At 40.8% G+C, this 12,041-nt stretch overlaps 2 protein-coding genes across 3 annotated transcripts in view; one reads left to right on the forward strand and one right to left on the reverse strand.

The window, feature by feature from the left end:
* ZFYVE9 (zinc finger FYVE-type containing 9) overlaps positions 1–12,041 on the forward strand; it is a 211,203-nt gene that overhangs the window by 191,060 nt on the left and 8,102 nt on the right. For both annotated transcript variants that reach the window (XM_032137658.2, XM_032137659.2), the window contains 4 exons: positions 624–774; positions 4,490–4,570; positions 7,533–7,695; positions 9,897–10,002. In XM_032137658.2, the coding sequence (XP_031993549.1) occupies positions 624–774; positions 4,490–4,570; positions 7,533–7,695; positions 9,897–10,002 (501 nt within the window). The remainder of the gene's footprint in view (positions 1–623; positions 775–4,489; positions 4,571–7,532; positions 7,696–9,896; positions 10,003–12,041) is intronic.
* Positions 7,703–12,041, reverse strand: part of CC2D1B (coiled-coil and C2 domain containing 1B) — a 32,322-nt gene continuing 27,983 nt past the window's right edge. Inside the window, exon 25 of the mRNA XM_032137664.2 lies at positions 7,703–8,762. The gene's annotated coding sequence lies outside the window, so the exon portion shown is untranslated. The remainder of the gene's footprint in view (positions 8,763–12,041) is intronic.

A 12,041-nucleotide genomic window follows, 5' to 3' on the forward strand; every position in this document is an offset into this window, starting at 1 on the left:
GTTTAACATCAAGGTGAGTTCTTAAGTATTACATGGAAAACAGTGGCCTATGAATTTTTTTTTTGATTAGGTCAGAATTATCATGTTAATTTTTTGAGAAGAATAAAGCAAAATATTAGTAACTAATTTCATTGAAGATCTCAAACATAAGTTAGTAAAATTAAGAAACAATTTGAATTTCATATGTTTTTAGAGGGAAGATTCACTCCTTTGGAAGTTGAAAAAGAAAGCAGATGTACTTAAATATGGGACATTCTTTTGAACTTAGAATTTCAGATTATGTATCTTCAGAGAATCCAGTATATAGGAGAAACTACAATTAGCTAAACTAATTTTAGCTACTTGAGTTCAGTGCAGCAATAAGACAAAAAGTGAATGCAAAATGTATCATGTGCTTATTAGGTCATAGTACAAATCGCTTATAAAATGTACAGGGAATTTTTGTGTACATTGATTTGTTAATGGTGACTGATTTTTTTACTTTGTTTCATTATTTGTTGGCCCTTTTTGTCACTTTAATATGTAATATTCTGTTAGTTTTGTTTTTGAGAAGATGGAATTGCACCATTTCAGACAGAAAAATGCCCGTTCTTGTCAGAATAAGGTTATCTCTTTGATTGCAGATGATGAAAGCCATGAACAAGTCCAATGAGCATGTCCTGGCAGGAGGTGCCTGCTTCAATGAAAAGGCAGACTCTCATCTTGTGTGTGTGCAGAATGATGATGGAAACTATCAGACCCAGGCTATCAGTATTCACAATCAGCCCAGAAAAGGTGAGCATTTGAGCTGGTTGAGATTATGATAATGGAAAATTATACTGGACTTGGACAGTTAGATAACTCAGTCCCGTAACATTCACTTTCTAGATAGGTGACCACAAACAAATTAATTAACCTTTCCAACCATATTCTTCAGGATTATGTTGACTCCCCAAGTGGCCAGACTCAGAGTTGCAAATGGGATATGTGTTATTGAGGGAACAGTTTTGAAAATATGCCCTTTGGAGAGAGGGATAGCATTAGGAGAAATACCTAATGTAAATGACGAGTTGATGGGTGCAGCAAAACTGACATGGCATGTGTATACTTATGTAACAAACCTGCATGTTGTGCACATGTACCCTAGAACTTATAATAATTTAAAAAAAAAAAAAAGAAAATATGCCCTTAGGATATTGACAAGGGCCAGCACTGGCATTTGAAGGCAAGACTAGGCCCCATAATGAGAGTATGTTTAGGTAAATTTGAAGCTTGTTGGATGACCATTCCCACAGAATGCTAATTAACTTGACAGGATTCTGAAGGAGGGTTCAGTGCTATTCAGAATGTGGTCTCCACACCCCAGATTCACTAATCAAAATTTGCATTTTAACGAGATCTCTGTGTGATTCAAGTGCACATTCGACTTTGAGAAGCATTGCTCAAGAGGCATTACCCAAAGTGTTTTCTCAGGCTCTATGGTGTTAAAAACTGTTCACATGAAAAAATAAGTCTTGTTTAATACATTTAAGAAACGCTGTGTTAGGCCAGCCATGGTGGCTCATGCCTGTAATCTCAGCACTTTGGGAGGCCAAGGCCAGAGCATCATTTGAGCTAAGGAGTTCAAGACAAGCCTGGGCAACATAGCAAGACCCTGTCTCAAAAAAAAAAAAAAAAAAAAAGCTGGGCATGGTGGCTCATGCCTGTAATCCCAGCACTTTGGGAGGCCAAGGTGGGTGGATCACCTAAGGTCAGGAGTTCGAGACCAGCCTGACCAACGTGGTGAAACCCCCATCTCTACTAAACATACAAAAAAGTTAGCAGGGCCTGGTGGCACATACTTGTAATCCCAGCTACTTGGGTGTCTGAGGCAGGAGAATTGCTTGAACCCGGGAGGCGGAGGTTGCAGTGAGCCAAGATCACGCCATTGCACTCTAGCCTAGGCAACAAGAGTGAAACTCCGTCTCAAAAAAAAAAAAAAAGAACAAACGCTGTGTGTTAAACAAGTTTAAACAGGCTTCTTTACTATGGGACTTTATAGACCCATTAAGAAGCTGATGTGTAATCTAATTTTTCAAAAGGAAGATAGCATCTAGCTATTCCCAAATTTATTTGAACCACAAGTCTTTTTTTCCTCAGAGTTTCTCCAAAACCAGTGTTCCTTCATATGTTTTGTGAAACACTTGTCTATTAGGCATACAGTAGGTCACTGTCTTCAAGATATATCTATATATGATATATATATAGATATGAAATATGATATATCCATATCTATATACAGCAAGCAAGTGAGAGAGAGACAGATAGAGACAGAGTCTCGCTCTGTCGCCCAGGCTAGACTAGTGCAGTAGTGTGATCTCAGCTCACTGCAACCTCTGCCTCCTGGATTGAAGTGATTCTCCTGCCTCAGCTTCCTGAGTAGCTGGGATTATAGGCATGCACCACCACGCCCAGCTAATTTTTATATTTTTAGTAGAGACAGGGTTTCACCATGTTGGCCAGGCTGGTCTCGAACTCTTGGCCTCAAGTGAATCCACTTGTCTCAGCTTCAGTGCTGGGATTACAGGTGCAAGCCACTGCAGCCAGCCAATATATTTTTAAAATCAGTTGTTCAGTAAAGGTATAAAAGGAACTTAGCACATGTATATTCAAATGCAGTATCCAAAATAAGGTAGGTGTTGAGGATACAATGCTCCCTATTAGTCATGTTGTATCTAGAATATTCAATTAAGTTTTGTATATCATTAATGAAAATATAGTCATAAAACTAGAGGGTCTCCAGAGGATGATTCAAGACCTGTGAGAAATCTGGAGGTCAAAGGAAGCCTTCTTGAATAAAGTATGAATGTTTAACCTGGAAAGGTAGAGATTAGAAGAGGATGAAAGGTAGCCATCTCTATTCTTACGGTGTTTTATTATGTAGAAATAAGGCTGAGCTTCTTCTCTATAGCTACAAAAGGCCAGAACTAGCACCAATGGGTGAAAGTTATAGGGAGCCAGATTTGGGCTCAATTTGAGAGCACAGTGTGTAACCCGGGAGTTATCCAGAGGTACAATGGGTTGCCTTGTATGATTGTTGGCTCCTGTCACTAGGAGTCTCTAACAAAACCTTGATGACCACCTCTTAGAAATATTGTTGGGCCGGCCGGGCGCGGTGGCTCACACCTGTAATCCCAGCACTTTGGGAGGCCGAGGCAGGCGGATCACAAGGTCGGGAGATTGAGACCATCCTGGCTAACATGGTGAAACCCCGTCTCTACTAAAAATACAAAAAATTAGCTGGGCGTGGTGGCGGGCACCTGTGGTCCCAGCTACTTGGGAGGCTGAGGCAGGAGAATGGCGTGAACCCGGGAGGCGGAGCTTGTAGTGAGCAGAGACCACGCGCCACTGCTCTCCAGACTGGGTGACAGAGCGAGACTCTGTCTCAAAAAAAAAAAAAGAAATATTGTTGGGCCAGTGGGTAGGAAATTGGATTAGTCCAGTCCAGTTTAAGTAAGATCTGGAAAAATCAGGAAAGTACAGTGAAGTTTCCGTAAAGCTAAATGTAACTGGGTTTTTTTTTTTTTCTTTTATGAAGAGATAGTGGTAAAAAGAGTTTGTCTTTTAAATAGATGCTTTTATTAAAAAATAACTCTACTTGGCCGCGTGCAGTGGCTCACGCCTGTAATCCCAGCACTTTGGGAGGCCGTGCTGGGCGGATCATGAGGTCAGGAGATCAAGACCATTCTGGCTAACACGGTCAAACCCCATCTCTACTAAAAATACAAAAAAATTAGCCGGGCGCGGTGGCGGGCACCTGTAGTCCCAGCTACTCGGCAGGCCGAAGCAGGAGAATGGTGTGAACCTGGGAGGTGGAGCTTGCAGTGAGCAGAGATAGCACCACTGCACTTCAGCCTGGGTGACAGAGCGAGACTCCATCTCAAAAAAAAAAAAAAATTACTTAGCAGATAAAATAGTTGGCAACCATATTTCTATCTTCAGAATATATTTGATCTAAAAAAATCTGAAGATCAATGGATTAGATTGGGAGTGGCAAACTTTTTTTGCGAAGGGCCAAATGATAAATATTTTAGACTTTGCAAGCTGTGGTTTTTGTCAACAACTATTTGGCTCTAGTATTGTAGTGCAAAAACTGCCATAGACAATAAGTAAATGAATGGACATGGCTGTGTTTCAATAAAATTTTATTTACAAAAGCAGGCTGGAGGCCAAGCAGGCTATAGCTTGCCAACCCCCTGACCTCAACCATTAAGATTCCTTTTCTTGTAAGATACTTGGATTCTTAATTAGAGGAAGAACAAAACAAAATGGGGGAGTGGAGTGTATCTTAAAACCTAGTTCCCAGCATTGGAATTGTTGGTTACATGTTTATTGTGGAATATAGATTTGATTTTTTTAAATTTTCTGTATGATGATGGTTGGAATTCTCAACTTTTAAATATTTCGTTATTGTTCTCAATCCCTCCAGCTTAGGATCTGTCTTACTAAACTATTTCTATTGCTGTTTTAGTGACTGGTGCCAGTTTCTTTGTGTTCAGTGGCGCTCTGAAATCCTCTTCTGGATACCTTGCCAAGTCCAGTATTGTGGAAGGTAAAGAATGAATTGTTCAGTCCTCATAATAAGGACTGAACTTACATACATAAAGGGAATCCTTTACACTTCTGCTGTAGATGTCTGACTCCTGTTTTTTCAGTAGAATCTCTTCAGCAAATTAAAACTGCCATGAGAGTGCTTAGTTCTCTGAAGAAAGGAATAAGTGGTAGGGATACCATGTGACAATGACATTAAAACTAGGAGATGGCCTTTCAGAGCTCTGGGATAAGGTACCTGAGGGCATGTAGTCTGAGTTCAAATATATCATTGGGTGGAAATATTAATATCTAAATGTGTAGATGAGAGTCAGTCTGTCCTGTCCACAAGAATGCTGTGGTCATCATTTGGAGTACAAAATGGGATGTGCTTGCTGCTAGTGTGCTATAATTAGACATGACATATATGTTGACAAAAGTTAAACTAAAGGCTAATTGGCACACCGTTTATTTTGTTGGTTATTCATTGTGTTGTGATTTTGTTACTCTTATTTCATAACAGATGGCTTAAAACAACCATTTTATCATGCTTGCTTATCCTCTAGATCAGGAATCTTGACAGGGCAATGCAGGGATGGCTTAACCCTGCTTCATGATGTTTAGAGTCTTAGTTGGGATGACTTGAAGTTATCTGATGACTGGGAGCTAGAATTATATGAAGGTTTGTTCACACACACGTCTGAGGCCTGGCCTGGGATGATTTAAAGACTAGGAGTGGTGACTGGGGTACTTACATGGGGACTCCTTAACATGGCTTGGTAGCATTGGGATAGCTGGACTTTTTACATGGTGGTTCAGGACTCCAAACATGAATGTTCTAGCAAGAAGGTGGAAGCTGCATTGCCTTTTGTAACCCATCCTTTGAAGTTATATTGTGTCATTTCCACCATACTCTGGTGTTGGAAAAAGGGAGGGGAATTAGACTTCACTTCCACATGGGAGAATGGGAAGATAGCATCGTAGAAAAATGAGATGGGAGATATGGCCGTTTATGGAAAATGTAGTCTGCCTCACATGATGACAGGTTTTCATTTTTATGGTAGCTCACTCCAAAGCTCTGTATAAAAACAGTCCTTTCTTAGGCCGGGTGCGGTGGCTCATGCCTGTAATCTCAGCACTTTGGGAGGCCGAGTGGGGGGCAGACCACTTGAGGTCAGGAGTTGGAGACCAGCCTGGCCGACATGGTGAAACCCCATCTCAACTAAAAATACAAAAAACAGCCGAGCGTGGTGGTGCATGCCTGTAATCCCAGCTACTTGGGAGGCTGAGGCAGGAGAATTACTTCAACCTGGGAAGCAGAGGTTGCAGTGAGCCGAGATTGTGCCATTGTACTCCAGCCTGGGTGACAGAGTGAGACTCTATCTTTAAAAAAAAAAAAAAAAAATAGGTCCTTTCTTAGGGCTGGATTCCAGTGTGTTGATTGAAATACATAGATAATCTTATATATATTTATAGATACTGGCTTTGGTCTTTTGGTAAATTTAATAAAACAGTGAGTGAAAGAGTGCACTAATATTTTACAACTAAAATTTACAACTCTCGACTACAAAACAGAAACATGCCGTTAATAAATTGTTATGAAATCTAAGGTTTTTTTTTGTTTTTTAAGATGGAGTCTTGTAGCCCAGGCTGGAGTACAGTGGCACAATCTTGGCTCACTGCAACTTCTACCTCAAGTGATTCTCCTGCCTCAGTCTCCTGAATAGCTAAAATTACAGTTGTGCGTCAACACGCCCAGCTAATTTTTTTGTATTTTTAGTAGAGATGGAGTTCCACCATATTGGTCAGGCTGGTCTTGAACTCCTGACCTCAAATGATCCACCAGGCTCAGCCTCCCGAAGTGCTGGGATTATAGGTGTGAACCACCACACCTAGCTTAAAATCTAGGAGTTAAACAGTCATTTGGTCTAAAGCAACTAGTTAAAGCCTATATGATCAAGTGTTGACTATAGTTGAAATTGTGACTTCACAAGGTGATTTTAAAACACCCCTTAAATGTTGTTAAATTATAAAATGAGCTGGGCATGGTGGCATATGCCATAGTACCAGCTACTTGGGAGGCTGAGGTGGGAGGACCGCTTGAGGCTGCAGTGCATTGTGATCGTCCCTGTGAATAGCCACTGCACTCCAACCTGGGCAGTCATCTCTTACAAAACAAAAAGATAAATTGACAGGACACAGATCCTTACCAATTCAAAGCAGTGTGTTTAAAAATTATGTGTTTATGTGTCTGGGTTGGGAATTTCTTGGGTCTTGCATTTCACTTGTGTGTTTCAGTGGAGTGATTGGCTGACCATGAAATTTTTATTGAGACTCTTTAGAAATTATTTCATTATGTGTCAATGAAGCAGAGTAATTGCTCAGCATGTGACAACTTTTACTGTCAATTTCAGTGTTTGCCTTCAACTCAGGTAGGTAGCAGCTGAAAAAGTTACCATCTGTTGGTTATCTGGTAGCTCATGTGAAACTCTGTGGTAGGTTTGCCTTATTTGCTAGTCAATAAATGGATTTATCTCCAAGCCCACCACTGTAATTTATTCAGTGATTTATTTAGCAAACATTTATTGGGCATTCACTCTATGCCAGGCAGTCATAGTAAGGTGAGAGAGATGGAGATGCATACAAATAAATATGATCCGAGGATGATAAATGCAGGAGTGAAAGTAGGAACAAAATGTTCAGTGTGTCCAGAAGAAGAATGTGACTGTGTTTAAGTTTTCCCCTTAAGTAGTCTCAGGAGAAATTCTTAGTTGTGTCTGAAGTGAAATCAACAAGCAAGTGTTTTAATCTTGGCATTGCTTCTCACAACACTTTCAGTAAGAGGTTCAGCTCAAAGTGCAAAACCTCTGTATCAGTCAGCTTCGGAAAGCAGAGCTAAGGTTTACATTTAACTCGGAGGGATTTGCTAGATGCCAGGTGCTGTGTTTCATTTGCCTCTCCTTTGGCTTTGTACTGATTCTTAGATGGTGTTATGGTCCAGATTACTGCAGAGAACATGGATTCCTTGAGGCAGGCACTGCGAGAGATGAAGGACTTCACCATCACCTGTGGGAAGGCGGACGTGGAGGAACCCCAGGAGCACATCCACATCCAGTGGGTGGATGATGACAAGAACGTTAGCAAGGGGTAAATGCAGCACATGTCCCCCCTTGTGGCTTTTAGTTATAGTTTAGGCTCTGGGTTTTGTCTGCTGTCTACATTGGTGTTTTATAGTTTTACTGAAAGCCCTGCCTAAAAGAAAGACTGCTTTGTATGCTTAGCGTAGAATTTTAAATTTCTGGTTTTGTAAGTTAGTTTCTGAAGGAGTTTCTGTATGTATTTTTGAGGGAAGTATAAGTAGAGGCGTTGATGAAACAAAAAAGTCCCTCTATAGTTATTGAGATAACAGTAATACCTGAGCCTTTTAAGATTTACAACACATTTTTGCCAACATTGTTTTGTTTGATATAATAACAGGTGTTAACATTTCCATTCTATAAATAAGTAAACAAGTACCAAAAGGCTAAGTGACTTTTCAGGTCTACAAAGCTAGAAAGTGATAAGTCTAGCTCTTAAAACCACCTTCTTGGGCTTCAAACTCTATATTCTTTCTCAGTGTTCGGCAACTCTATTCTAATGGTTCAAGCCAAAACCTTGGAGACATCTTTGACACTTTTCTTTCCCCCTCACCCCTTTCTTTCTCTCATACCCAGACATTCAGGGACAAGCTGGAAAACATTGCATTTATACATTACAAACTGAACTTTGTATCCTTTCTCAAAGGATTCTACACAACAAAGGGTGCTCTTTTTTTTTGTTTTTAACTTTGCTATTTGATGAATTAGAAATTAAACTTAAATTCAAGTAATTTTGACTAAATGAAGTGAATGCCTGATATTGAAGTTTAAGTTAGATTCGACTTTTAATACACAGAGATTTGGCCGGGTGTGGTGGCTCACGTTTGTAATCCCAGCACTTTGGGAGTCTGAGGCAGGTGGATCACCTGAGGTTGGGAGTTCAAGACCAGCCTGACCAACATGGAAAAACCCCATCTCTATTAAAAAATGCAAAATTAGCTGGGCATGGTGGTATATGCCTGTAATCCCAGCTACTCAGGAGGCTGAGGCAGGAGACTCACTTGAATCGGGAGGCGGAGGTTTCGGTGAGCCGAGATCATGCCACTGCATTCCGGCCTGGGCAACAAGAGCAAAACTCTGTCTCAAGAAAAAAAAAAAAATAGAGATTCAAGAACATAAACAGGTTTGAAAATTGTTAGGGAAAGTTTAGAATCTTTGTGCCAATTATTTTGAATCCTAATCAGAATGGATGTGTATCTCCATGTATTTATACTTGTTGTATTTCAGGGAGGAAATTACTATCAGAAGTGGCCTTTTTGTTTAGGAATCTAGGAGTGATAATTTAGCACTAAAGGGAATGTGTTATGACAGATACATAGATACTTGTTTACACCAGCACTGTCATAATTAGCAAGCAACTTGGTCAAATAATTCCTTTTTTTTTTTTTTTGGAGACAGAGTCTTGCTCTGTAACCCAGGCTGGAGTACAGTGGTGCAATCACAGCTCACTGCAACCTCCGCCTCCCAGGTTCAAGGTGATTCTCATGCCTCAGCCTGCCCAGTAGCTGGGATTACAGGTGTGTACCACTATTGCCCAGCTAATTTTTTGTGTTTTTAGTAGAGGTGGGGTTTTGCTATGTTGCTGATGCTGGTCTCGAACTCCTGAGCTCAGACAGTCCACCCACCTCGGCCTCCCAAAGTGCTGGGATTACAGGCGTGAGCCACCATGCCCAACAAATGATTCTTAATAAATATTTATTAGACTCCTAAGTTCCAAGCAGTGGGTCAGTAATGGGAATATAAGCACATAGAGGTGAATATATCATATTCCCTCCCCTTCAGAAGTTCATTTGTAAGTCAGGTATGCAGACATGAAGAATATATCATGACGAGTATGATTACAGAGTCAGGAGCAGAGTGAAAACAAGATTGAGTAGGTGACCATGCATTCACTGAAAGAAGGAATACTGGAAGAAGAGCAGGTTTGATTAATCAATTTCTTTACGTTAAAGAGAACTAGCTCCTGGAAAAATGATTCCTTTTTTGCATGTGTGTTCTTTGAATTACTTCAGTGCATAGATTCTTTCCCAAGAGCTCAGTTCATGTATATTTTTATACAGTGGCTTCTTCTTGCTATGATGTGCTGCACAGGTGTGTTCAGCAGGGTACCCAGTGTAATTAGCAGGAAGACTTCTGCAGGAAAACGTGATAGGAAAAATGGCTTTTCTGACCTCAAGAGCTGCTTCTATCTTTCCTTTGCCTCTATTTTAGTGTCGTAAGTCCTATAGATGGGAAGTCCATGGAGACTATAACAAATGTGAAGATATTCCATGGATCAGAATATAAAGCTAATGGAAAAGTCATCAGATGGACAGAGGTAAGGAAATGAAACTTGGCATACTTGACCCACTTTGGGCACAACTTTTTGCTAGGCCAAGAGCCACATTCTGGGTTGACTCTGTAGGATAAGAAAAAAAAAATCTCTGAGAAAAATCTTTCTCGTTTATACTCCAATTCCTATCTGAAATCACCAGGAAGAAATGCTGCCAGTTGCATCCTGCACCCGTCTGATGTATCCTCCTTCCTGTGAACTAACTTTTAGATATTTCTTTGCATTGGAACTCAAGAAGAGTAGATCTCTGAGTGGTACATTCCATCTTTGCTGTATTCTTCAGAAAGCTGGGTCAGTTATTCTGCACTTATAAACTATCTTAGATAACACGACGGTCTTTAAAAAATAGACTTACTTCACTAACAAGAAAACTAGACCAGGCACAGTGGCTCACACCTGTAATCCCAGCATTTTGGGAGGCTGAGGTGGGCAGATCACTTGAGGTCAGGAATTCAAGACCAGCCTGGGTAACATGATGAAACCCCATACCCACTAAAAATATAAAAATTAGCCGAGGTGTGGTGGTGCACGCCTATAGTCCCAGCTGCTTGAGAGGCTGAGGCATGGGAATCACTTGAACCCGGGAGGCAGAGATTACAGTGAGCCGAGATCACGCCACTGCACTCCATCCAGCCTGGGTAACAGAGCAAGACTCCGTCTCAAAAAAAAAAAACTAGGCTGGGTGCAGTGGCTCACACCTGTAATCCCAACACTTTGGGAGGCCAAGGTGAGCAGATCACCTGAGGTCTGGAGTTTGAGACCAGCCCGACCAACGTGGATAAACCCCATCTCTACTAAAAATACAAAATTAGCTGGGCATGGTGGCGCATGCCTGTAATCCCAGCTACTCAGGAGGCTGAGGTGGGAGAATCGCTTGAACCTGGGAGGTGGAGGTTGTGGTGAGCCGAGATTGTGCCATTGCACTCCAGCCTGGGCAACAAGAGTGAAACTCCGTCTCCAAAAACAAACAAACAAACAAAACTAAAGCTCAGAGACTAATTAACTTGCTCAAGATTACAAGGCAAATAAATAATGATAAAATCCTGATTAAAACCCAGATCTGGCCAACTCCTAAGCTCTTTCCCACTGTATTAATTTGCTCCTTAACTTGAAAGCTGTATTAGAGGCTCACCTGGGAATGAGAGGAGCAGGGCAGTGACCCTTTTTTGTATGTACATATCATATAGATCAGAAAGTTTATTCTCTTTATCCCCAAGAGGTCTGAGAAAAAATAAAATATGAAAAAAATTTTAAAAGTTCTCATGAGTAAACAGGTAGATCTTAGATCCCTTTATTACTTTTGAACCTCATGTATGCTCATTTGTAAAGGATTAAACTATAAGATCTCTAGGATTCTTTTGAGCTTTGAAACTCTTATGTTTTTTAAAAAAAATTCTGTGACTTCTAGCTTTTCCATTTCACATGAAACAGAGACCCAGAGTTGTTAAATCTCTTACTCAAGTTCATATGGCTGGTTCCTGATAGCAGAGATGAGACCTGGTTCTCCAGTTCTGAGCAGTTGTCCTAAGGGACTCATTCTGCGTAACAGGCTCCATGATTTCATATGCAGCCAAGGGATTTTAGTTGCTTGCTATGTATTCATCCCTTTGACACATTTTGAGCAGTGCAGAGTCTGGAACATGTAAAACACTTTATGGCTTATAAAGCAATTTGACCTCTGTTCCCTCCTTTTTGCTCCCCAGTAGCAGTGAGGTAGGCAAGCTGCCCATCCTAAGATACAAATGAGAAAACAGGCTCAGACAGGTCATGTGACTGTAACTTTGGGACTGATGTTGGTTAACGGCAGAGCAGGGGCCAGCACTCAGGTCTCCTGACTCCCACTCTGTCATTTCATGCCACCACTCTCCAGTGCATCCAGGTACGGGGCTTCGGAGCTGCCTCCTTTGTAGTCCTCTCAGCGTAAGTTCCTTATGGAGCAGTAAGCTAGGGGTTGCTATATAGAAACATCGTGTATTTGCATTTCTGTATCTTTTATATTTTGCCTTTTTTTTTTTTTTTTTTTT

Source organism: Hylobates moloch, unplaced genomic scaffold (assembly GCF_009828535.3).
Source record: "Hylobates moloch isolate HMO894 unplaced genomic scaffold, HMol_V3 SCAFFOLD_18, whole genome shotgun sequence".
NCBI lineage: Eukaryota > Metazoa > Chordata > Mammalia > Primates > Hylobatidae > Hylobates > Hylobates moloch.